Consider the following 25,277-nt stretch of genomic DNA (forward strand, 5'->3'; position numbering starts at 1 on the left):
GACACTTCTGGCAGCATTCCAGGACTCCCGAGCCCCCCAAGGGTGTTCTCGACCACTCTGCACCTCCATCCTGAGGTGCTGAGATCCCACAGCTAGTGACCTTATATGCCACTGCTCTCTTTCTGTTAAAACTAGAATCCGAGTCAGAACCCCCCAAGCCCCTCTCGAGCTCGGAGTTCGAGTCCGAGTCTGAGCCAGAAGTCGACTGGCCGGACGTTTCCTGGCTGCTCAGCCATTTTATTGGGCTCTGACCCCACCCCTTCTTGCGGGGGTCGGGCCGTTCCCTCCCCCTGGGGTCCCCCCGCCTCCTGCTGGGGGAGGTCCTTGCCCTATAAGGACCTAATGTGAATCGAGCGCTCTGATTGGTCTTACGCTCCTCCGCGGGGGCCACCCCTTCTCTCCGCTCGCCCGCGCATGCATTGTTAAGCAGGCTGACTGCATTTCCACCCTCCACGTCTTCCTTTCCACCCTGAACACGTGGTTCGGTGCCATTTTCAAATGGATATAGCGGGGGTGCTTTTTTATCAACTGCTTTGGGGTCCGATATTATGGCCGCGTTCCGCGCCTCCTCTGCTAGCCCCTGCCAAAACGCCTGCGCGTACTCCCCCCCCCCGATGGTGAGTCTGATCGCTGAGGGGGTTCCGGCGTTCGCGCCTCCGCGCGCTCGCCCTGGTAAAAATCCTCCGCGGTTTGCGTTGCTGCCCCAACCCCCAGCTGCGGCGTGCTAATAAACAAGTTTGCATGGCTTTCCAGGTTTCCTGCTCTTGCCGAGATTTTTGCAGAGCCTGGATAACTCTGCCCCATGATTTTAGGGCTTTCCCTGAGCCTGAGGACATGGTTTCCTCGGCCAGAGCCTTTGTACAATTATCCCAAACCTCTGGATGGAGGATGTCTACCGGGCTTTCTATAGCCCCAAGCTTAATCAGTCTTGGTAATGCAAGACATAGATCTTTAAGCTTACCCCCAATACCCCGTTGCGCATGCATCTGAGTTACGATCTTCGCTATGGCTTCCACGGTCCACGCTGGTCCGGGGGCGGGCTGTGCAGCCTCCGGTCCCTTGTTCAGGCGATCCCTGAACCCCGGGCGCTGCTCAGTCTCGGGTTTCGGCACCAGATATCGCTGTTACGGCGTGGCGACCTGGTTCGGAGTCCAGCACAGTGACCCAAAGCCCAGGCTCACTCGGTTCACATGCTACAGACACCAATGTGTGGACAGCAAATGGCGTTTATTGAGGGCTCTAAGGGGTTTTTATGCCTTAGGCAGTCAGTGTCATTTCCTTCTGCTCACGTCCGGCTGGGTGAGGCCAAGCACGGAGCAGAGGTCTGACTGCAGGGTGAGGGGTGCTTCCTATCTACCCGTAAAGCCCGAGATCTTCCGCACACAGATCCCTGACTCTCCACACTTGGGGCAGCTCCTGTTCCTAGCATCAGCTGAGCCTCTCTCCAGTCTGATGCCTGTTCTGATTGTTGCTGCAAAACAACTGATGGCAGACAGAAGACACTGACACTTGCAGAGACGTGACTTTTTCCAGTGCCAGCTGGGAATGGGAGTCAGAAGAAAAACTCTCGAAAGCAAAACTCCATTGGAAGATTGCCTTCCTTTTCATTGCGTAAAGAAGCTCTAGATCCACTTGTGAATATCAGTTGTTTGTTAAGGATGGGAAGTTCTCTTTCATGATTTTTTTCATGTGGTTTGGAAGTGGATGAGGCTCTCGTTCATTCACAAACTCCAGACCAAAGTGCCTTTGGAAGATGGCCCAAGTGGCAGTTTTTGCCCAGCCATGGTACTTGTGGATATAAGAAAGCAAGGGCAATGGTATTTGCAGCCAAAACCCAGCAAAGCTTGGCTCAGCCAAAACATCCTGGGGAGATAGAGGCCTCCAGCTGTTCCTAGAAATCAGCAGAGTTCCAGCCAAATGGTTGTGCAGTACTAAGTGCAATCTCTTTCCCTGGATCAGAGCCTTGCTCAGCTGAAGAAGCAGAAAGATCAGCAAGGAGCTCCCAAAGGCCCATCATATCATTTTGATTTTGCTCATCCTGTGTAAGTTTGCAACTAAACGTGTGTTTGCAGTTGAGCTAATGAGAGGAAAAAAAGTAAATGGAGGCGTTATGGCAGGGCCATGCTATTCCACAAGAGGAATCACTGGTGTGCCTTTCATTGGACCTCTCTAAATTCTATAAAAGTATTGTAGCCCTGATTTAAAATAGGCCGATATGAACCAACTTGGAGAGACAGAGACTAAAATGGCGTGTGGGTTTTTTTTTTAAGAGTGAGAAAAACTGCCCAAAAGATGTTGTTCTTTGACATTTTAAAATATACTACCTCAAAATTACCAACTGCAATAAATCAATAGTTTAAAATGGAATGTTTAGGTATATGAATAATTAAAACCACAAAAATGTGCAGATATGAATGCATATTTTCATAAAAATCATTAAATTATAGACAAAAAAGATATGCCAGGAACTACAATACAAAGGCAGGTAGAACTGTACTTGAATGATCTCTTTTTAGATTGCTGGAGTTTTTTCCTTGTGAAGAGGAGCTAGGGTATTGCTGGGGCCCGGGAGCAAAGGGACAGGGCAGCCACCTCCTCCTCGTCCTGACCCTGCCACCGCTCCCTGCTGCTGCTGAGGGAAAGAGAAGACTCTCCTAAGGCCCATGAACAAATGCACTTACACAGCCCTGGGGATGCCAGTGAAGGAAACCATGTGTCACATAATGCATGTGTGACCAGAGTCACCAAACACCACCTAAACATGGAATTGTTGCACCTCTCTACGACAGGCAGAAATTTAAAGAATTAACTGGGGACTTGAGGGCAGAAGAGGCCAGAGGAGGAAAACAACTCTGAGGGGAAACAAATCACCATCTCTGGAGGGGGAAACATCTCTGCCTGCTCAGAATTGGTCGAGGGAACATGTCTCTAATCCTCTCCAGAAAGGGATGCTTTAGGTGAGCTCTGCACCTCCAACTGCCTTGGAGCAGAGCCAGGAAGATTCAATTATGTAAATGTTAGATAGATAGATAGATAGATAGATAGATAGATAGATAGATAGATAGACAGACAGACAGATCTCATTACTGAAATCCCTCTTTACTGTGCTCTCTGTTTCTACACACATCAGAACTTGGTAGCCAATGCCTCGCTCAACTACAATCCTGAGATTGCTCTCCTGTTGCTTCAGTAACCCACACTCTTGGGGAATCTGGAGCATGTAGGTCCTTATGGAATGCAACCAGACCCAGAGCATTGCTGGGAACTGCACTCTTTGTGCATCTGTGCTCAGGCAAGTTCTTCTCCTGGACTCGACCACACTGATGGTGCTGAAGTGGCTGGGATCAGAAACGCAGCCCAGCCACTCCAGCACCTCTAATCTCTGAGCACCAGCTGGAATGCAAGGGCATTGATTTCCTGCTCAGTTCCCAAACACAACACACACTCATTCCCTGGGCTGCCAAAAGACACGGGAGTCATTAACTTGAAAGTGATGTGTTTCTGACAGTGCTGGAAAAGGGCAGGAAAGATTGAGAAAAAGCTCCTTGGAGAAGGAGAAATTGCACAAGGCTTCTCCTTCTAGCAAACAAACAAATCAACAAAATATGAAAGTGTTACCCACACCAGTGTCTAAAGCACTTGGATGCAGTGAAGGGATGTTTGGCAGGGAAACAGCCCTTGTGCTGAGCATTGGCTCTATGGATCTAAGGCAGGGATCTATGGAAGTCTGCCTAAAGGTCCCTAATGAGGCTCCCATTGTCCAGGCTAAAGCTCCCTCAGCCCCTCCTCCTTGGCCTTGTGCTGCACCCCTTGCCCAGCTCCCCTGTCCCTCTGTGCCCACGCTGCAGCCCCTCCATGACTTTCTGCTTCCCAGGGCCCACAGCTGCACACAGCACTCCAGCTGTGGCTGCAGCGCTGCCCAGCACAGGGCCACGCTCCCTGCCCTGCTCCTGCTGCCCCACTGCTGCTGGCACAGCCACCGTGCCCTTGGCCTTCTTGGCCCCCTGGCCCCACGCTGCCTCATCTCCAGCTGCTCACGGCCGCCAGCCCTGCGTCCTTTGGGCCCACGCAGCTCCCCAGCCACAAAGGTGCCCATTGCACTTCAGATACTGCAGGCACCATTGCAAGGTGTACATCCTGGGTTTAGCATTACAAGACAGCAGTCAAGGACTTGCAGCTTTGCTCCCACTCTAGGCTCCAATGCAGTTTTCAAATGCGGTTTTCAAAGCAGACTACACAACAGAAGGTATCAACATGCAGTGTCTGGCTTTTGCCTCAGAAGAAGGGTTCAGAACTACTCCCTTTGTTTCTTTTGCCACGCCTGACAAGAATGGCCCCCCACAGCTTCATGGACAACACAGTCATCTCCTTGCAGCTTATCAAAGACCAAGAAACAGGCAGACTCAGAGCACCTATCTGCTCTGCTACCGGCTGCTCTGCCTGAAGGGGCAAAAGAGCAACCTGGCAACGAAGGCACCAAAATCCCTGACTTCAAGCAGCAACTCTACATCCCCAGTGTGTCTCTGAAATACTCCCAAGTAAGCACACCCAAGAAGTTTGTGGGGACAAAGCACCATCAAGAGCTTTTGTGGTGAGATCAACATTTTTTTGTGCCTGCAGCTACTTGGCCAGTCTGTGCAGGGGGACAGGTCTCTCCATGCCACAGTGTCCCCTGTGTATCCAACAAGGCTGAGCACAGTGTCTTTGACATGCTCCCCGCTCTGGGAACAGGGAGCCTTTGTGCTTCAGGCTGGCCCCTATCAAAATGCCAGGAAACTGGTCCCTAAACATGACAGACCAAAGCCTATTGTCCATCTCTCACAGACTGGGGGCAATCACTGGGTCCTGGCAGGACTCCAGCACTCAGCATCCTCAGCCAGCAACAGCAAGTGCTGGCTGGTCAGAAACTTGCAGCTCTGCCCTGCACTAAAGACAGCAGCACACACAGCTGGCACTTACTGGCTCAGAACGTTCAGGCTGTGGTGTGAGCACTGATGGAGGCTGGCGCTCATCCACCCCTTCTGCCTCCTCTTCGGCCTCCTCTCCATTAGCAGAGGGAGCCAGGGGAGAGACTGCTGTTGGTTCTGTGATCTGTGGACAGACAGCAGTGTGAGGGACACAAAGTTACCTATAATTTATAACCTTATTTCTATTCAGCACTTTATGCTATTCAGCTCTATTTTTACAACCAGCTCTGCTAAGGACAAATCAGAAACTTTGGTAACAATGGGATTCTGAGTCACTGCAACTAAATTTAAATGGGCTAATTCAACAGAATTGCTAATAGTTCTGAATTAGACATTCCACCCTGGCTACTATCAAGAAGCAACATTCTCTCTGCAAAATGAGCTTTTCATTCCTTGAAAGTTCTGAAATGGAAAATTAGGAAATAGCCAGCAATGCTTTTGTTATTGCTGCTGCAGACATGGAAATGGATTTTCTTTCAGCCTGCCCAGCTGGCCCTCTACACTCTACTGCCACAGGCCAAGCTCACAGCTTGCTCTACAATTCTTAAGCACCAGGAACATGAAATGTTCCTTTCTCACTCACCTCAGGATCAGCACCTCTGAATACACGCTTCAGGTGACCTGGAGTGGGCAAGGGAAAATGAACAAGTGCTGTGAGAAAACTGCCTGGGCTGCTGAATCCAACAGAAGAGGTCAACCCAAACAGAGAGTATTTTTCTTTATCAGCATCCCTCCACATGACATAGTTCTTTCACACAGCCAGCAAGAAATCAGGACAATAATCTTGGTTGTGCCTACACTTTGGCCAGTTTAGCCAGTAAATGAATACAAACATGATCAAGAAAATGCAAATTGTTCTTCAACACTCAATGCTTCTGTTCTGTCCAACAGATAAAGCAGTTTTTGTTCTTTTGTCTTTCAGGTACTTCTTTCAAAAAAGAAGTTGCATGCACTAATTCCCATTAAGTTGCTGAAAACAGTCACCCAGAAAAGCTTGCCCCAAATCCCCCTGAGCCATGGCAGTTCTATTGTGAAACAGCACAGCAGCAGCTCCAGGCTCAGGAGCAGACACTCACTGCTTTGGCACTTGCACTTCACTGCAAAGGGAATCACTCTTTTAGCACTCTGTCAAGGGTCAAAATAGACAGTCAAATCCTTTCATTACAAAATTTAGAATAAAAGAAGCTTTCCCTGAGTTCTGGGGAGAACTACAAAGTCTTTAGAAGGCCTTCTGAGAAGGCCTCCCAGTCTGCATTTTGGAAGTTGTCCTGCTTGTCCCAGCAACCTGAGGAAATGATAGACTCTGCTGCCACAGACTCTCCCGTGGAGGGAACGGAGTCCTGCAGGTTCCCCTGCAAATGCTGCCCCTGTGGCTACAGACACCCCCTTTTAGCTGAACCTCTTGACAGGAGCTTTACCAAACCAGAGGCATCCTAATGCTCTTTCTCTTTCAAAATCAACTCAGTCACTAAGAAAGAGCAAGAAGACATGCAAAAGCCGGGTTAGATTACACCCTAGCCTAAATAGAGTTGAAACCTCTACTTACTTGCCAGGCTGGTAATGAAATAGGCGGAATAAACAGTGCCATACATGGTGCAAACTGCAGCAGCGAGTTGCTCAATCATTGTAGCACTGTGCTTCAAGTTTACTCCAACCAAGACTCCTGTCAGTGTGCAGCTACACGCTGACAAATGCCACAATCAGGAGGATGCTCCTGATCTGAGCAACCCCTAGGGCTGCTCTGGCACTGAGGCCTTCCGTGCACCAAGGCAACCTTCTGATGTCACCATGACGATGTGGCAACCATGCCCTGATATCACAAAGCAAAGTATGACAAAGCAAAGCATCACAAAGCATGTTAGTCTGTGAATTTATGCAAAGCAATCACCAGCCTTTCCTACAGCAAACACAAAATGGCCTCGGAAGTTCTCCTCTGACACAAAGCAGCACAAACTCCCCCCATGGGCCAAACCCTGTTGTTCAGGGATCCAAGAGGAACTCCAAGAGTGCCCCAAGCACCTACAGTCTGTACCCCAGCTGAGCACTCAGATGGGACACAAGAAAAGGAAACCAGACCAAGAAAATGGCCCAAAGCATTGTACAGAACCAGGAGAGAAAGCACTATTGGCATAGCTGATGAAGTTATTCCTAACAAATCACCCCATATACCTGCATGTTTACAGGATGTTTCCATGGCTGCTGTGTATGTACATCTCTTCCTCTGCTCTTTCTTCTCCTTTGGCAGTAGTCGAACTGGCAGCATCTGCCCGCCAGCAGCAGCTGCTCCAAGCTGGGAACGCCACTGGCGGTGCTGATTTCCAGAGGCTTCTGTGTGCCGGGGGAAGCCGAGGCAGGAGCGGGTTGAACAGTGCTGGCGCTGCTGCTGCTCTGTGCCAGAGAGCCCCGGCTGGGCAGGGCACGGTGCCCACTGCGCTGCGGGCTCCTTCTCCTGCCACAGCTGGGCACACCTGGCAGCAAGGCATGACAACCTGTGGGCAAGCCAAGGGGTTTCTGGGGCTGCACTGCTCTGCACACACCCAGCACACCTGCAGCACACAATTTTAACCCTCAAACAGGTAAACCAAAGGGAAACAGCTGGAAAAGATTTCATTTCAACCATTCTTTATGCTTCAATAGAAATGACCAAAATGAAAGTTACCGAGCAGGGCCCAATCCACACTGCCAGCTCAGTGTGAGAAAAGAGAAATTACTTTATTTCAGTGCTGGGTGTGTGAGGAATCACTGCCCTGAAACATGCACACCCACGTGTTAGTATCCATGGAACTAAGACATTACTTTCATTACTTTTATTCATTACTTTGCTCAAACTTACAGGCTAAACATTCTCACAAAGTATTTGACATGTTTAAATCACTTCCCCAAAATTACTGACATTTAGAGTAGGGGTCTCTTGAGGGTCTCTGCTGGCCATGTGGTGAACAACCCATTCCTCAAATTCTCCTCCCACGGTTAGGAGCCTTCTTCTGCTTGAATGCATTGCAGCTACCTCCTCAGTAGGCCCACTTTCTTTATTCTCAAAGCTAAGACATCCACTTGCACACACCAACCACTGCTGTGAGGGAAGGTACGACTAAGCACTGCCTGGTAAAGTTTAACAAATTCACAATTTGTTGCATGTCAACACTTCCCCAACACCTCTCATTCCTTCTCTGGGAATCAAACACAAGCATTTTGTGATCACTGAGCCCAAGGCCGCCTCCAGCCCTCCTGTCACCCAGCAGCCCTTCTCTCCTCACAAACAGCAGGCCCATCAGTGCCTTCCCTCACTGGCTCAGTCCCCAGCTGTGTCAGGAGTTCTCTGTCACACACTCCAGGACCATCCTGGACTGGCTGCTCTCCGCTGCACTCTGTTGCCAGCAGACACCCCCACCCTGTTCCATGCCCCGTGCAGAACCCTGCACCTGCTGTCCATGGGCACCTGGAAGGGGAGGCACTCACAGCAGAGATGCACCAGCTGCCCTGGGCAGGAACCAAAACCCTCTGGCGGCACAGCTGCTGGCCTGTGTCTGGCACAGCTCTGCATGCCCCACTCCTCACGGGCTTTGGGCTGGAAATGCAATTGCACTTTCTGCCTCATGGAGAAACACCAGGGCTGCACAAACAACGGCCAGCAGGCCACATCCCAAAGGCACTGCAGCATGGAGCTGAGAAGGAAGAAGGCCCTTCCCCAATTCCTAACCATACCAAAACCACCATCATTGGGACTTTTAATCTTGTGAATGTAGAGTTGATTCAAAGGGTGACAAGGGAATCTTCCAATGGAGTTGAAGTTTGGTAGAGTTTTTATTCTGAGTCCTACTCAGAGTGTTGATTTGAAAATTTATTTTAAAATATTTTTTAAAAGGCTGTGCAGTCATATGGTTTTGTTCTAATACCAAAATGGCTAGATGAAATGTACTGGCATTTTAATTGCATCCAAACTGATTAGTGTGTAAAAGCTGTCCTGCAGAATAGCCACTAAACAAGAAATTCAAATCTGTGGACTGTTGACTTTGCAAATTTCTACTAAACTTATCAGAAAATGAGGCATTTTTAGGTAGATCATAGAGAAAATTAATTCCTATGGATAACTTGATTTGGATAAACCTGTTGATTTCAAATTAAAACTGCCAGCACGTACTAAGTGGAAATCTGAATACTCACTTCTATGAGCTCTGAATTATTACATAGTCATTGTTCGCCATATTAACAAAAATTATCATTCTGGCTATTTTTTTTACTTACACTCAGGTCTTCAACATTCTTTGTAACACCAGAAAGAGTTTGTAGCACTGTGAACCATGGGCTGGTGGAGCATTGCAGAAGGCTCCTATGCCAGCACTAAACGTTCACATTTACTATGGCATCACTTCTTGCCTTTAATTCCAAGCTACAGCTCAGTTCCTGCAGTACAGATTCACACTTGTAGTCTGTATTTGCAGCTGGTTCTTACTTCCCTGTCCAGAAAAAAAATCATGCTGAGATCTCAAATCAAAATAAAACGAGGAGAGACTCAGGTTCTGGATAGGTATAGCAAGAACTAAGAGATTTTTTTTGCAAATATGTTGAAAAGCAGTTTGTAGATGCTGCAAAAACGGCAGATTTAAGACTTGCACTCTAACTTGCAAGCTGAGCTTTGCCTGTTCTTTCTGGACTGATTTCTTGAGGTTAATCAGTAAGAAAATCAAAACCACAGGAGTAGTTTGGAGAGTATTGTAAATTATTCTGTCATGATGCTTTTTGCCTAAAAGTTCTGGCCATCATCCGATTGGAGTAATTAGAGGAGATCGAAGCCATCACACTGTGCCTGTGCACACAATTCCTTCCCAGGAGTAATCCATGAAGCAACACTGACAAATCCACACCAGCAGCTGCTGCCACACACTCATGAAGCAGAGAATATGTATTTCTGCTGCACTTGGACAGCTGAAGATGCCTCTGCTGAGCTAATTTTAGTGACTGCTCACCACAGATGAGACCTTGTGGTCAGTCTCCAGCAAGTCAGGGCAGTTAATATTCTGCCTAAATGAAGTAAGTCTAGCAATACATAGACCATGGAGCCTGAGGAAAGCCAGCAGCTGTGGGAGATTTAATTTGTTTCCATATCATTCTCTTTACTAATTTATTGCAGTCAATTATTTAAAGAATGGAAACTTTGGGCATACCATTGGCTGGAAGGTTGGTCAATCTTCCATTCATGACTCCCCTGAAAGCATCACCCCAGTGTTTTTATCAGTAGCTCTTCCATCATCATGGCTCACACAGCATTTCCTGCAGCTCTTGCTGGAGTCAGGGAAAGGCACCAGGAGAAGGGGGAGAAAGCTGTGTGCAGAGACTGTGTCAGCTGAAGAGACATTTGTTTCCTCTGATTTGACTGAATGGCTGCAGGAACCTTGCTGGCACTGCTGGCGGGGTGGCCTTTTGCAGGGCTGGGCAGAGTTTGGGGCCCAGGATCCCTCCTCTTGGTGGGACACCAGGGTGAGCAGCCCCTGTCCCAGCCAGGAGCAGAGGTTCTGTGGCTCTGCCCTGGGCACAGGGACCTGCCACTGCCATGAGCTCCTGCCGCGGCTCCTGTGGGGCAGCTCCTGCTCTGCAGTGATGATGGGCGCAGCTGGGGGTGGCTGCAATGGAGGGGGGCTTCCAGTGGGCTCTGCTGGTCTGCCACACTGGAGCCAGCAGAGCTTCTGGAAGGAGTCTCCTCTTGTGAGCTGCAGGAGCTGGCACTGGCCACAGAGCCGCTGTGTTCATCCCTGACAGGACCAGAGCACAGCAGCCTCTGGGCCTCCTTGCTGCACGATGGCACTGAGGAGGCCATGGACCAGAGGTTCAGTGTGTGTGACTCAGTTTCCTGATAAACTGTGCTAAGAAAACCCTGCATCCCTCCTGCCAGATCTAAGACACTCCAAGAAATCTGTTGGCACATTGGGAACTAAGGACTGTTTGCATTTTGAAAAATTGTCTTATGAATGCTTTTGATTGTTTTTGTCATTTTGTGTTGATTCAGTTGATCTTTCACAGAATCTTTCCTAATAATATAAAACACAGGGAACTGTGGAGACCCTGGGGGGCCATTCCCTGTTCTAGGGAGACACAAGAAGCTCCCCTCAAAAAGCTGTTAGACCCCATTGGCTCCTTCCCCTGTTCCTGTGTCTGTTCCTGAGTTCCTGAGCCACACCTTCCCTATTCCCTGATTGCCCTCCTAATGTTTGTACTGCCCCGAGATCAGGGTCAGCCCCCAGGCCCCCGTGGAGACAAAGTGAGACCCTCTCTGTGTGGATGCTGGCACCTGAACATCTCCCTGCACAGCTGAATAAAACATCTGTGGAGATTATGCAAAGGTCCTTTTTGCTTCTTTACCCTGGACTATGCTAGCAGCAATTCAGACTGCTCCAGAGGAGAAGCTGCAGTACTGGCACCAAGATTTTGGCAACTTGACCATAGGCACAGAGGGCGTGCAGGATGCTGCTCTATGAATTCCTTAACCAGCCATCTCTGGTGCTGGCATATTCCCTCCAGCTTCTGGTGCAGCCAGGACCACCTTTGGTCCAGCAGATGACATTGTTATTTGAAAAATTCGGCCCACTCCTTGGGCAGGAGGCCATCCACAGGCTCTGGTCCTGCAGCCCCTGCTCAGCTGGGGACAGTGTTCCCTGTGGGGAAGATGGAGCAGACATCACAGGGTCTGGGGGCTGCTTTCAGCAAGGTGGCCAGGCTCTCTCCCTGCTGGACTCTAGCAATTGTTTGGAGGAGCTGATGGCACATTGTATGTAGTCCTGTTCATCCTACTCAGAAAACCTGACAGCTTCTATCATTCTTCTGCAGAGTGGGCACGCTGGATTTCTCTTTGCCCACTGCAGGATGCAGCCCAGGCAGAACTGATGGTGACAGGGCAGAGAAAAATTCACATCCTTCTTAGTGACCTGGCAGATGGGGCAGCTCCATTCTGTCCCCATGGCCATGTCTGTCTGTCCCAGCAGCAGGGAAGAGCTGAGGACCATGAGCTGCTCTCATTGGCAATCTTGCTTGGCCAGAGCCCAAGCTCCAGCCAGAGTGGCCCAGGCTCTGTCAGTGCCCAAATAGAAGCAGAAAGGGATGCTGTATCACAATCCATTCCTTGGTGAAGGAGGTCCATAGCAGCCTCAAGAGGCACCTCAGAGACTCAACAGTCAAGGCAGTAACATATGGACAGGACACAGATAACAGTTCATGGCTGGGAGAGCATTCGTAGGCATATCCAAGGACCAATTTCCCAGGACCTCTCCCCAGCTCTGGGATCTGCCCATCAGCTCTGTCAGAAGCTTCAGCAGAACAACCAAAGTCCTAAAAAGCAGCTCCCAGACTCTTTTCCTACCACCCTGCCTGAGTAGCCGGGTTGCTTGCTGCAAAACACTCTTTTTCTTCTCTTCCCCAATGCCCTGTGGACACTTGCGGCCAAAATAAAAAGCTCCTTGCCCTCTGTGTGATGTGATAATACAGTTTTTATATTTCCATGCTGTGATGAAAGAAAGCTGTGCTGTGGGTCAGGAGAGGCCAGGACCCACTTGGCCTTCCTGCAGGCTGAGGTGGTCCCAGCAGACATCCTGCTGCTTTTTTGGGGAATGTTTGAGGGGAAGGGAGGGGGTGACAGAGAGGCCGAGATCATAGAGTGGAAACTCAGCTCCAGAGTGGCAGTGCAGACTCTCCCTGCTGAATGCCTGCTGGGGCTGGCAAAGAAGGAAAATGCCCCAATAACAGCCAGTTGCACTGTGTCTCAGGGACAGGTACAGGGAGGTGACAACAAACAGCAGCATGGCCCGGTCTCACAGCTCCTAGGAAGCAGTGACAGAGGGGCCTCATGTGCCAGAGATTTCAGAAAGGCTGTCTTCTCAAATGGCCACTCTTAAACTCCTCTCTTTGCCTCTTGGGTTTGTGAATGCTTTTGACAGCCACAGCATCCTGGGGCAACACGTTCCACGATTTCATTAAGCGCTCCTTGAAAAGCACCTCCCATTGTTCATCTGAGCTGCCAGCCTGGTCATTTCAGAGGGTGCTGCCTCGGTGGAGAGAAAAATCAATCTTCAGCCTTTCAGGGAGCTGAAGGAGAAGGGACTCTTCACCATCAGACACCTGGCTGGGTCCCATTCAGAGGTCCTGCTTTGTAGACTTGGTGAGGTTTGCTTGGCAGTTACCAGCGAGGTGAGAACATTGTTCTGAATTGTCCCCCATTCTTCATACACAGTGTGTAGAGTAGGTATGTGCTTGTTCATCTCCATGTGTGCTCAGGGTCTGCCTTCATTTCTGGATTAGACCTGAGATTTCTAATGTCTGTCAGCTGTCTGTAGGATCTGTGGGCACATGCAGCTGTATTTACTGGCAGGTCGGGTATCTGACACTCATCTTTGAGTGTGATGCCTTTATAATGCAATGTGCAAATGAAGAAACTGAGACACTAATGATGTTATTTGCCAGAGTCCCAGTCTCTGCCCAAGCTATAATTCAACGCTGCAAATTATTCTGTAGACCTGAGCCTGTGTTTTCTGTTTCCTGGAATAGAAGCCAGAAATTGGTGCCAGAGTAAGCGCCTTTCTGTGCTTGTGCTCTCCAGCTCTTCCTGTACTTGTATGCTCCTCTGGACACACTGGGATGTGTTGTCATTTCCTAGGACTTCTGTTGAAGGCAAGTGGTTTTCTTTTCAAGGTGATTCTTATGTTTCCCCTCATGGCTTCCCCAGATGACCAACCTCCGTTCCAAGGTGTCCTGCTCTGCCATTGTCACTCTGGGAGAGCTCTCTGTGACCTTGAAGAAGGACATGGACTCTGAGATGGACTCTGAGGGTGCTCAGGTCCTTCTCCAGATGGTGTCCAGCTCCCCAGAATTTGTTCAGAAAGCAGCCAGTCAGACCCTGGGGATCATGGTGCAGAATGTGACTCCTGCACGAGCAATGACTGCTCTCATGGACATGGGAGTCAAGTAGGTTCTTCTTCTTTTAGTGATGTTCTTCACCTTCGTGTGTGTGGGAGGGAGAAGGGATGAGATAGAGAATGGGAATGCTGGGAGGGAAGGGTCCTGTATCCTGCATCTTCTGTGGACTCAATGACTTGATTCTCCAACCAACCTCACTTCTTTCCTCTCATCACCTATTTCTGCCCTCCTGCAGCCCATCAGTTCTCAGAATCACAGAAGTGTAGAATATGGGGAGCTGGAAGGGGCCCATCAGGACCATTGAGTCCAGCTCCTGGCCTTGCCCAGAACAGCCCAAGGGTCACACCAAGTGCCTGAGATTGCTGTCCAAATGCTCCTTCAGCCCTGTCAGGCTTGGTGCTGTGACCACTGCCCTGGGGAGCCTCTTTCAGTGCCCAGCCACCCTCTGGGTGAAAAACCCTTTTTCCTGATATCCAAACTAAAGCTCCTCTGACTCAGCTTCCTGCTGCTCCCTGGAGTTCTCCCAGTCTGTCAGATTTTCCTAATGTGGTGACTGATGGGAAAGGGAAAGTGCCTGCAAAGGCCAAGGATAGAGCCTTGTGCTTTTGTGGGCAGAGGGACAATTGCAATTGCAGCTGTGAGCAGTGTTTGGTATTTCACAGTGCTAACCACAGAGGCCCTGGGAAAACCATGTCTCCTCATGATGCCATTAACTTGAGAAATGAGGAGGGTCCTTGCCCCCATGGAGCACATGGGGGACAATCTGCTGGGTATGGCACAGCCTGCACAGCAGGTGCAGCTCCTGCCAAAGGAGCCTTGTATGACTGTCATGGCCTTAGAGCTCTACTTTCAATTCAAAGTGATGTTTCATGTTAGGCTTGAGATGATGAATCACTTTACAGGCACCTCCACAGGCTGACTGCCATAGGACAGTTGAAGCAAATGTTGCCTTAAATGTTGGTGCTGGGCCTGATAGTTCCCAAGAGACACTCTCTAGAACAGGACAGCCTGGCTAAACTGCCTGCCACCCTTTCCTCAGCTTTGCAAAAGGGTAAAATATTCAGATGGATCCGTTGCCAAGCCCCACAGAAGAAATAGGCTGCATTGCTGGATATTCTGCAATTTCATAGCCCACAATGTGTTTTCCCTGCATTTGTTGTTTTCCAAAGTTCTGCAGATTTTGGGATACATGGGTGAAAAGAGCCTCAATCCTGCTGCAGGTCTCTGTGGTGTGCATCTGCCCCTGCTCTCTCCATTGTTCTTCCTACTCATGGAATGGGGGGCCTGAAGCAGCTCCAGATGGAGGACAAGATGAAGGGCAGTCATGGCTAAGCCTGACACAGAGGTGAGGGGGGAGCTGGGCCAGTCTCTGGTGGGAGGAAGGGTCTTGTGGCAGCCCAGAGAGGCTGTGCACATTGCCAGGGAACAGCTGTGCCCTGCATGTGCCCCTGCAATGAGCTGTGCTGCTGCCAGTGCCCCTGGAGCTGTGGGGCTGCTGAGCTGTGGGGCAGGCAGAGGAGCAGGAGGGTGCGTGTGCAGCTGAGCCATTCCTGGGGAGCACAGGGCTCTGGGCTCCCTGCTGTCCCAGGGCAGCCCAGAGGCCTGGCTGGGCCTGTGCCAGCTCTGGGCAAGTGGCTCAGGGTTTGCCCCGGCCTGCCTCAGTGTCTGCCAGCAGGAGCATGTTTCCCTGTGCAGCTGTTTACACATCTCCAGGAAATGTGTCCCAGGAATTATGGAGCTTCAGATGCTTTAGGTTTGCATTGTGGCCTCTGTTAAACTTTGTGTCTCCACTTTGCAGATCTGACTGGTTACAGTCTTACTGAGAAGTTTTCTCGGGACACTTGCAATGTTCCCTCACCCACAAAGTCCTCGCCTCCCATCCAGAAGAGCTCTCTGTCCTCCAAGCTCAGGAAGAAGCTGCCGCCTGTATGAAGAGTGTTTGAAGAATAGGATTGATGCGTTAGGCTTGATAGTTACAGATGTACATATGTTCTGATCTTTCGATGTAGTTTTGAACTAATGTGTTTTGATTCTGTCTTTAAGTTTTGATGACATGTTTTTAATTCTATATATTTCATTTTGATGATGAAAAAAAGTAAATAAATAAACAAAATTGAAAAAACCAAGAGGACAATGTGAGACCAGGACCTGCCAGCCTAGAGATTATGAGAGTGCAGCTCACTCAGTGTGCCAGTGTCTCACCACATCCTTTCCTCATTGGGCCTCTCCTATTCCTCTTTGGCCATGTTTTCTTTGTGTCATTTGTGCTGCTCTTTGTTACTTGGCATTACAACAGGGCCACCATTGACCTGTCTGGGGGACAATGGATCCAAAAGATCCTGTCTAGTCAAAGGTTTTCTACCTATGTGTGTTCCGTGCTCACCAAAGGCCTGAGCAAAGAAACCAAGAGAAGTGTGCCCAAATCCCAAAGCTTTGCTCCTTTGCAATCTCCCACAGATCTGGCTCACAGGTGTCTTCAATCACAATTCCATAGGTAAGAAGAGGTCATGTATTTCACTGGGAAATGATGCACTGCTTTGGCAAAGTCACCTGTATGTATATTTACCCGGGACAGCATTCCAGCTGTGTTGTTTGCCCCTTGTTTGCAGAAGGATGAGTGCACTGGGAGGCCAATAACAAGTGACAAGGGTTCCTCCAATCTGCACTGCAGCCTGGGTGCCATTCAGCCCAGAGCTAGGGGATCATTTGTTCCCATGGACCAGTGCTTGCCAGTGGCATGAATTCCTGCACAGCTGGAAGAAGCAATTCTGGTTTCAGCTCCAGCTGTTGGTGGGCTGCATAATCATTGACAATGCTGCCCTTCCAGAAATTATTCTGCAGTTTCCTTTCATAGTCATTTGAAGCTTTTAAACTTCACATTTCAGTTTGCTTTGCCTTAGGGAAAAACACTTCTGGGCCCAGTGCAAACTGTAACCTTTTGGCAGCAAAGTCCTCATGGTTGCCCGCTTCTGATGTTACACAATGTCACCTGGCTGCCTGTGTTTGTCCCTGCCTAGCTCTGGGTCTAGTCCCGGCCTAGTAAAGCCCAGGCAGGGTGGCACATTGCAGGGAAAACTGGTCCATGAGCTTATGGGGTTGCCATCAGCAGCAGAGTGAATGTGCCCTGTGGGGATTCCTCTGGAGACAAAATTAGAGACCTACCCCATGCCACAATATTCTCTTAGATCTTTCTAAAATATCCTAGAAAAGGCTGTGAAACTTCACATCTCCTTGCACACCCACTGTTTGGAGAGGGGCGTTTTTGTCCCTCCTCAAAGTCATTGCTCTTGCACATGAGAAACATGAACATCCACCAACAGGAATGATGCATGGTCCTGCTGATGCTGCTGCAGAGCTCTGGGCAGTGCAGACCTGGGTGTTACCAATATGAGCACTTAATTAGCATTTCATGCTCCTTCAAGCTGTCCAGATCCCAGGGCTTTTTGTTTCAAAGCAGCCACTGCACCATCTCTAGGGAAGAACAGGAAATGGGAAACAGCGACTGCCAGCCTTGCAGGGGTGTGAGAGAAAACCTGAGGTGTCTGCATCAAAAGATGAATGGGAAGAGTGTAATGGCCAAAGCAAACGCTTCCTTAGGATAGCAGGAGAAGTTCTTTACTGCATGCTTGCATGAAGATCATTTGGAATCTCCTTTTTGTGTCTCATGCAGAAAAGGAGCTCTTAATAATACCACGCTACCTAAACCAGATTGGGATGCAGCTCTGTAGTGGTTCACAATGAAGCAGACGGCCTGCTTTGTCACTGCCAGCCCTGCTGAGCCTGCGAGGGACTGTAGTGTATCCCATGCCTGTTTTGCCTCCAAGCAGAGCTTGGTTTTCCTCATTAGTGTGGAATAATTACAAGATTAATAAAATGGACAATTAGACTGGCCGCTTTGGAGGATATGCTCATGCTTTGGCATGTCAGTCCTATACCTCATGCTCCCAAGGCTTGTTACTCATCATAAAGTATTTTAACAAAAAAACCTCAGCTCTCATGTTACATCTGAAGAAAATTGCACAAGATCATCCAGAATTCTGCTGTCAGGAACAAGACAAGAGCCTTCCGACACTCACGTGCAGCTGTCCTGGATTGCTGCAGACCTTTGTGCAAAGCTGCTGCAGACAGAGTGTTTGGAGTTGGTTTGGGCCTTTATGAAAGATCTGTGGAGCAGTGTGCAGGGCTCTCCTGGCAGGAAACTGTTTGTCCAAGCCCAGGGACACGGTGCCGGCAGGAGCGGAGCGGCCCCGCTCCCAGCCCGAGAGTCTGTGAGCTGAGCCACGCCGGGGAGAAAAGGCAGCGAGGGGCTCCAGCCCAGCTGCTTCACTGCCCTGCCCGCTCCATGGAGCTCTGCCGTGGGAGAAAGCCGACGCCGGATGAGTCCCCGAGCTTCCATCAGCTGCTGGAACTGCTCCGTGACAGCTCCTGTTCTTCCGAGAGAGACCCCGGCGCCTTCTTGGAACGCGTGTCATGGTGGGATTCTGTTTGGTAATAAACTGTTGGGGGTTTCCACTTTCATATATCAGTAATAATTTCCTATTGCTGGAAAGGGATTGTTGCAACACTTTAGAGGAAACAATTTATTGCACAATATCCTGTTTGAAGTTGTCTCAAACTGTGTGAGACAGATTGCTTCACACAGATGCATCCCCAAGGCTGCTGAGGGGAAGGCACAGAGGAAGACAAACCCAGTATTTCTGAGGGAACTCCTTGACACCAAACCAAGCTGAGCTGTCAAACAGCAGACCTGATGTTTCGAGACATGGGCCACAGGGGAAACCTTGCAGTGTGTTTGGTCCAGGCTGGGTTATGCTCGATGCAAAGGTGTGTCAGTGTGTTGGATAATACTCTTTTCTTGACCTAGAGATTGGGACACTGAGAGGTGTTTTAAAAACTTTTATTCCATTTTCAGTCTTATGAGAAGGGTGAGACAATACAGATGTTCTAATTCACGCCATCACAATCAGAAACCAACTACTTCCTAATTATAATACATTATAAGCGTTTCTTGGTCTATCAGCCTTTTTGCCATGCCATGTTGTAGATGCCTTAAAGCCAATTATTTGAAATTACTCCTAGTGGGTCCCACTACAATGCATCTTTCATAGCTCTGTTTTTCCAAAGTCTTATTTGCAAGGCCATCTTTAGAAAATTTTATGTAGTTCCATTTCTCTCTCAACAATATCTGTCCTATTCCATGGAAATTTTTAAGTTACCATTCCTTGTCTCAAGATTTATATACATATTCATACTTTGTGGGCCTTCTATTAGGCTCTAAAAACTTTCTACAAATCCATTTCCCACATCAGTGCACTTGGCTCCTTCTCTCCTCATTGTGCCTGGCAAGCACAGGAGCCCAGAGCTCCTGCAGAACCCATCACAGCACTCAGTGGGAGCAAACTTGTGTCCAGTCCTCACCTGGAGCTGCGGTGCCCAGCATTCCACCACACTGGAATGAGGAACTGTTCCTGCTCTTTCAGAAGGAGCTAAGGAGCTTTGGCCTTCAGATCAATTGTCTGCAGGCTCCTGCAGTGCCTGGTGCTGCTCCCTTGCCAGCGGCACCCCAGGCCAGGGGGGCACATCTGGGCTGCTGTGTCTGGCTCTGGGGCTCCCTGTTCTGGGCAGTGAGGAGGAGCTGCAGAGGCTCTGCAGGACTGACAGGATGGGCTTTGGGGCTGGCAGGAGAAGCTGAGGGACCTGGGCTGCTGGAGCTGCTGAAGAGGAGGCCCAGGGCTCCTCCTGCAACTGCTCCAAGGGTGGTTTCCGAGAATCCCAGGAACAGCAAGGGTGGAACAGGCCATGGAGATCATCAAGTCCAGCCTGTGCCCTGACACTGCCTTGTCTCCCCTGAGCCTCCTCTTCTCCAGGATAAACAACCCCAGCAGCTCCCTCAGCCACTCCTCACAGCTCTTGTGCTCCAGACCCCTCTCCAGCCTTGTTGCCCTTCTCTGGACACGCTCCAGCCCCTCCATGTCCTTCCTGAATTGGGGGCACCAGAACTGTAAACAGCACTCGAGGTGCTGCCCAAGCAGTGCTGAGCACAGGGGAAGAATCCCTGCCCTGCTCCTGCTGGCCACACCATTCCTAAGGCAGGCCAGGTGCTATTGGCCTTCTTGGCCACCTGGGCACACTGCTGGCTCCTGTCCAGCCTGCTCTCCATCAGTGCCCCCAGGTCCCTTTCTGCCTGGCTGCTCTCCAGCCCCTCTGGCACCTTGTTGAGGGAGGGAGGCAGGGAGGGAACGGGTCCAGATCCAGTCCTGAAATGTGGTGTTTGCTGGCACTGCCAGTTCCCAGATTTTGATATTTCCCTATTCTGGCACAGCCCAAGTGCAGCAACTTGCTGGCAAAGAAAGCCAAAACCAAGCAAAGACCTGGTACCTACAGCAACCCGATCTCGGATTTGCTGACACCCCCAGTACCCAGATCGGGAATGTTTCAGATGCCTGCACAGCACAATTCCAGCAATTTGCTGGCACAGAAAATGAGCCTCAGGAAATTTCTCAGTGCCGGCTCTTCCCTCACCCAGATCTGGTGTACACTGGCAATGCCAGTGCCCACATCTGGCAATTTCCCTCTTCTGGCACCACCCATATCCAGAATTTGCAGGCAAAGAAAGCTAAAACCTGGCAGTTTCCCTTTGCCAGCACTGCCCAATCGGGAGTTTTTTGGCAGCAGGATCCCAAGAAAGATGGAAGGAAAGAAGGAAAGAAAAGAGGAAGGCATCCAGACCCAGTCCTTCCTGGAGCCTGGAGCCTGAACTGGGCTGTTTGCTGGCACTGCCAGTGCCCAGATCCGGAAATTTCCCTATTCTGGCACAGCCCAAGTGCAGCAATTTGCTGGCACAGAAACCCAAAACCTGTGGCAGCTTCCTGCTACTGGCTCTGGCACCACCCACATCTTGTATTTCATGTAACCAGAACCCAGATTTGGAAATTTCCCGGTGCCAGCAGAGACCAAATCTGGCAGATTTCTGTCGCTGCAATGACACCACCCAGATCTGGTGTTTGCTGGCAGCGCCAGCACCCAGATCTGAAAACTTCCTGGTGCCGGCACTGCCCAAGTCCGGGGATTTGCTGGCACAGAAAGCCAAAATTTGGAAATCTGCAGGTTCTGGCACCAGCATCATCCAGCTCTGGTGTTTGCTGGGACCGCCAGGGCCCAGATTTGGAAATTTCCCAATGCCTTCACAGCCCAGGTCTAGCAATTTGGTTTTAGCTAGCTTAGGAAGAGAAGTTCCTCGGACTGTGGCTTTCCTTTTTCTTGGAACTGTTTAAACCTGCTCTGGACTGAAAACCCAGGCAAACACCGGCAGCAGCTCACACCTGTGGCCCACTGAGCTCTGGGACACTGCATTCCAGCACCAGAGGGACTTAGAAGAGACCAAGTGAGCCAACTACAACCCACAAAAAGGACTTTCTGAATTTGCCATCTCTTCAGCACTGTCAGAGGTTTTATTTAATATTATTCATTTTTCATGCTTGTGAATACTTTACTTGTTAAATAAACTGGGGGTTTTTCCACTTTTCTCGAGGGAAGTCTTTTCCTGAACTAGTAGGGGGACGGGCCATTTGAACTTGCTTTCTAGACAGACCCCTTTTGGAGATTTCCTCCCAAAATTTGCCCTAAGCCAGCACAAACAGTCACCATGAAAATTTCACCAGTGGCATTATTTCCCAGTAGCAAATCTTGTGACAGAAGCTTGACCTTGTTCTCCATGAGAGATTCTTGGGAAGAGCAGACAGGAGAAGATTCCTGGAAAACTGAAACAGCTTTCCAGAAGGGAAATGAAAATGAGAGAAACAATCCAAGATGTTTTCCTCTATTTATTTCTATGCTTCCCTTTTCTATGTTGCATCCCAGTAATTCCAGATGTACCTCACCTCTAAGATCAGTGCCTTAGTGATTTTTAGACACTAAAATACCATGAGCCACACACAGTTTTCCTTCCCCTGTTTTTACAGGAAAGCAACACTGGAGGTGTCAGTGCCGTGCTGGGGTCAGGTAGGAATCCTACCCCAAGGGAAGGTGCCCCGACAGTGTTTGACCCTCAGCAAGGACAATGCACAGCAGCAAGCGAGGGGATCGCTGTGCCAGTGTGCAGGAGTCAGGGCTCTGCATCCGGGCTCAAGGCTGCAAAGTTCCCGTGTTTGGACAGACGGAGGGGCTGTCCCCGGGGCGCGCGGGGCTCGAACGTGGGGCTCGTGGGGCGAGCGGGGAACGGACACGGGGACGAACGGCCCCGGTGCTTCAGTTGCAGCGGCGGCAGCGGCGGCAGCAGCAGCGGCGGCAGCAGTAGCGGCGGCAGAAAAAAGAGATATTTTGAATACTCTCTTTCTTTCTCTTCTCTCTTTCTTTCTCTTTCTCTCTCTTTCCCGCTGTCGGGCACCCTTCTCCCGCGGTCCCTTGCCCGGCGTCCCTCTCCTCTCCCCGCCTCCCCCTCCCCTGCAGGGCAGGGCCATGTCCCCGGCCCGCCCCCGGCCCCGGGCGGGGCTGTCCCGTGCCCGGCCCCGGCCGTCCCGCCGCGGTCTCGCCTCCGCCCGGCTCTGGCTGTGCTGGCGGTGGCGCTGCTGGGCGGGCATCAGTGCCTGGGGCGGGGGCGGCATCGCCGCCCTTCGGATCCGCCTGGCCCGAGCCCGGCCCCGGACCCGACCCCGCCCCCGGCCACAGCCTCGGTCCCGGCTCCAGCCCCGGCTCCAGCCCCGGCCCCGGCCCCGGCTCCTCCCGGGGCCCGCGGAGCACACAGGCGGCGCGGCCGCTCCCGCCGCCTCCGCTGCGGCTTCCCCGGCCCGAGCTCTGCCGCTCGGCAGCGCGGCCGCCGGCCCCGAGCCTCCCGTGCCGCGTTCCCGGGAGCGAACGCCGGGGCATGGCCGGCCCGGGGCGGGTGAGGGGCGCTCGGGGGCCGTTGCTGGCCCCGGGCCGAGCGCTGACAGCCGCGTCCCGCCCGCAGGGACGGCGCAGGAGGCCCTGCAGGAGCGGTACCGGCTGGGATCGCTGCTGGGGCGCGGCGGCTTCGGAAGAGTCTTCGCGGCCACGCGGCTCTCGGACGGCGCCCCGGTGAGCGGCGGGGCCGGCGGCGGGCGCAGGAGGAGGGGATGCAGGAGGAGGAGGGCGGAGGGCGGAGGATGGGGCTCGCAGTGCGGGCGGCGAGCTCACCCCGCTGCTGCCCTTGGCTTGCAGGTGGCCATCAAAAGGGTGCCACGGAACCGCGTCCGGCACTGGGGCGAGCTGGTGAGTGAGCGGGGCCAGCAGCCGGGGCTGCCGGCCGGGGATGAACCGAGGCCCGGCAGGGTGGGAGCCGCCAGGACGCCCCGAGGGAGAGCGGGCGTGGGGCCAGTGCAGGGCGCAGGGCATCCCGGGCTGGCTGAGGGCTTCCCCAGGCCTGGCACGGCATCGGCCCCACTGACGGCATCGTGCTCCTCCCGCAGCCCGACGGCACCAGCGCACCCCTGGAGATTGTGCTGCTGGCCAAGGTGTCCACTGGCTTCCCTGGTGTGGTCCAGCTGCTGGAGTGGCTCGAGCTCCCCAACTGCATCGTGATGGTGCTGGAGCGGCCAGAGCAGTGTCAGGACCTGCAGCGTTTCATTCGGGCACGGCGGTTCCTGCCCGAGGAGGAGGCGCGGGAGCTGTTCCGCCAGGTGCTGGAGGCCGTGCGGCACTGCACCAGCTGCGGGGTCCTGCACAGGGACATCAAGCCAGAGAACATCCTGGTTGACCTGGACACCGGGCAGGCCAAACTCATCGACTTTGGCTGTGGCACCTACCTGCAGGACACAGTCTACACTCACTTTGCAGGTGAGCCTACCCAGGGCTGTGCTCCCGCTGCTGACATCTCATGGCCCAACATCTCCCAGCCCAAGCTGGCTGTGGCAGCGGGAGTTCTCCCTTTTGCTGCCAGTCAGGGCACTGAATCTTCAGCTGAGTTGCTTTAGAGCGGGGCTGGGTGGGCAGCCATCTTCCAGCCCTGCTGACAGCCTCTGCCAGCCACTCTGCCCAGGACTGGGACTGGGCTGGGGCAGCCAGCCCGACCAAAACCCCCGTGGGTGGGGTAGCAGAGAGGGAGGGCGGAACCTGTGCCCCAGCCACTTTGGTGTGCAGATGAGAGGAAGGGCTTGGACTGCTCCACTCGCCCTGTTTGCCTTGGATTCATAATATTTTTGGGGCAATGCAGGCAGGGAGGATAAGGGCAGGTTTTTTCCCCAGCATGGAGTGGGTTTTTCCTTTGCATGTCATGGTCGGGCCTAGCCAGGGCTGCCCTCTTCCAGCACCAGAGGCTTCTTTTCCAACCCTAACTTTGTGCACAAGTCCCAGATGCTGGCGAGAGGGCAGTGGTCACCCTGTGTGCCCCTGATGCAGCCCCCGCAGGCGCAGGGATGCTGGGGCCAGGCTCTGGGAGCAGCTGCATCCCCCTGATGAACTCCATCTGTATTCCATAGGAACACTGTCGTACAGCCCCCCGGAATGGAACGACTTTGGCTGGTACCATGGCGAGGCAGCAACGGTCTGGTCCCTGGGCATCCTGCTGCACCAGATGGTCTGCGGGGAGCACCCTTTCAGGAGGGGCCAGAACCTCAGCTGGGGCCAGCTCCCGCTGCCACAAAGGCTCTCTCAAGGTGGATCCTCTTGTCTGGGCACGGGGGGAATGCCAGTGCTGGGAGCCAGCAGCGGGGTCGTGGGCATCCCGCTCTGGCAGCTGCTGAGGAGGTGGCACATGTCCTGCTCTCCTCCAAAACAGGGAATGGATGGGAAAGTTTAGGCCCAGCTCTGAGCACATCCAGCATGGCCTGGGCACGGGAATAGTGGGGTAAAGCAGACAGGAGCCTTCTCTGGCTGACCTTCAGTTTCTGCTTTCTCTCCCCAGAGTGCAAAGACCTGATCAGGTGGTGTTTATCCGTGAACTCCTTGGACAGACCCGCATTGGAAGACCTGTTCTGTGATCCTTGGATGTGGGATATTCCTCTGCCATAGAAGAAGGGAGAGAGCCACAGGCACACTTTGATCCAGAGCCCTGGTAAGTTCCTACTCCACATATGCCTTGGCAGTCAGAAGCAAAGGAACCCAGAGCTTTTTGTGCTGCCTGTGTCACTGCACCGGGGTCATGGGATGGGAACACACAGCCCTTGGGCTGGAGCTGAGCTGCTCTGCCCAGCACTGGTGGCCGCCATCCCAGCTGGTTTTGCTTGTCCTGGTTCCCTGACAGCTGGGGCCCTGGGCAGAGCCCTGAGAGCCTGGTCTGCCCCCAGGGAAGGAGAAGGAGCCCCTGGAGAAGCTGTACCGGGTGGGGATGCTGCTGCTGCTGCTGCTGCTGCTGGAGACAGCGAGGGTGACATCAAGGATGACAAGCTCTTCCTCAGCCTGGCCACGGGAGGCTGAAGGTGATGCACTTTGATTCTGGCACCTTCTTCAAAGCCA

The 25,277-nt window shown here is 51.9% G+C and overlaps 1 protein-coding gene across 1 annotated transcript; it reads left to right on the top strand.

Annotated features, from left to right (window-relative positions):
• Nucleotides 1–6,755: 6,755 nt before the first annotated feature.
• Nucleotides 6,756–24,833, top strand: LOC131560149 (serine/threonine-protein kinase pim-1-like). Its single transcript, XM_058808815.1, has 7 exons — nt 6,756–6,795; nt 15,667–15,794; nt 22,317–22,922; nt 23,046–23,096; nt 23,294–23,660; nt 24,302–24,478; nt 24,727–24,833. The coding sequence occupies exons 1-7, from the start codon at nt 6,756–6,758 to the stop codon at nt 24,831–24,833; spliced, it is 1,476 nt and encodes a 491-aa protein (XP_058664798.1).
• The last annotated feature ends 444 nt before the right edge of the window (nt 24,834–25,277 follow it).

The sequence above is a fragment of the Ammospiza caudacuta genome, chromosome 7 (assembly GCF_027887145.1).
Source record: "Ammospiza caudacuta isolate bAmmCau1 chromosome 7, bAmmCau1.pri, whole genome shotgun sequence".
Lineage (NCBI taxonomy): Eukaryota > Metazoa > Chordata > Aves > Passeriformes > Passerellidae > Ammospiza > Ammospiza caudacuta.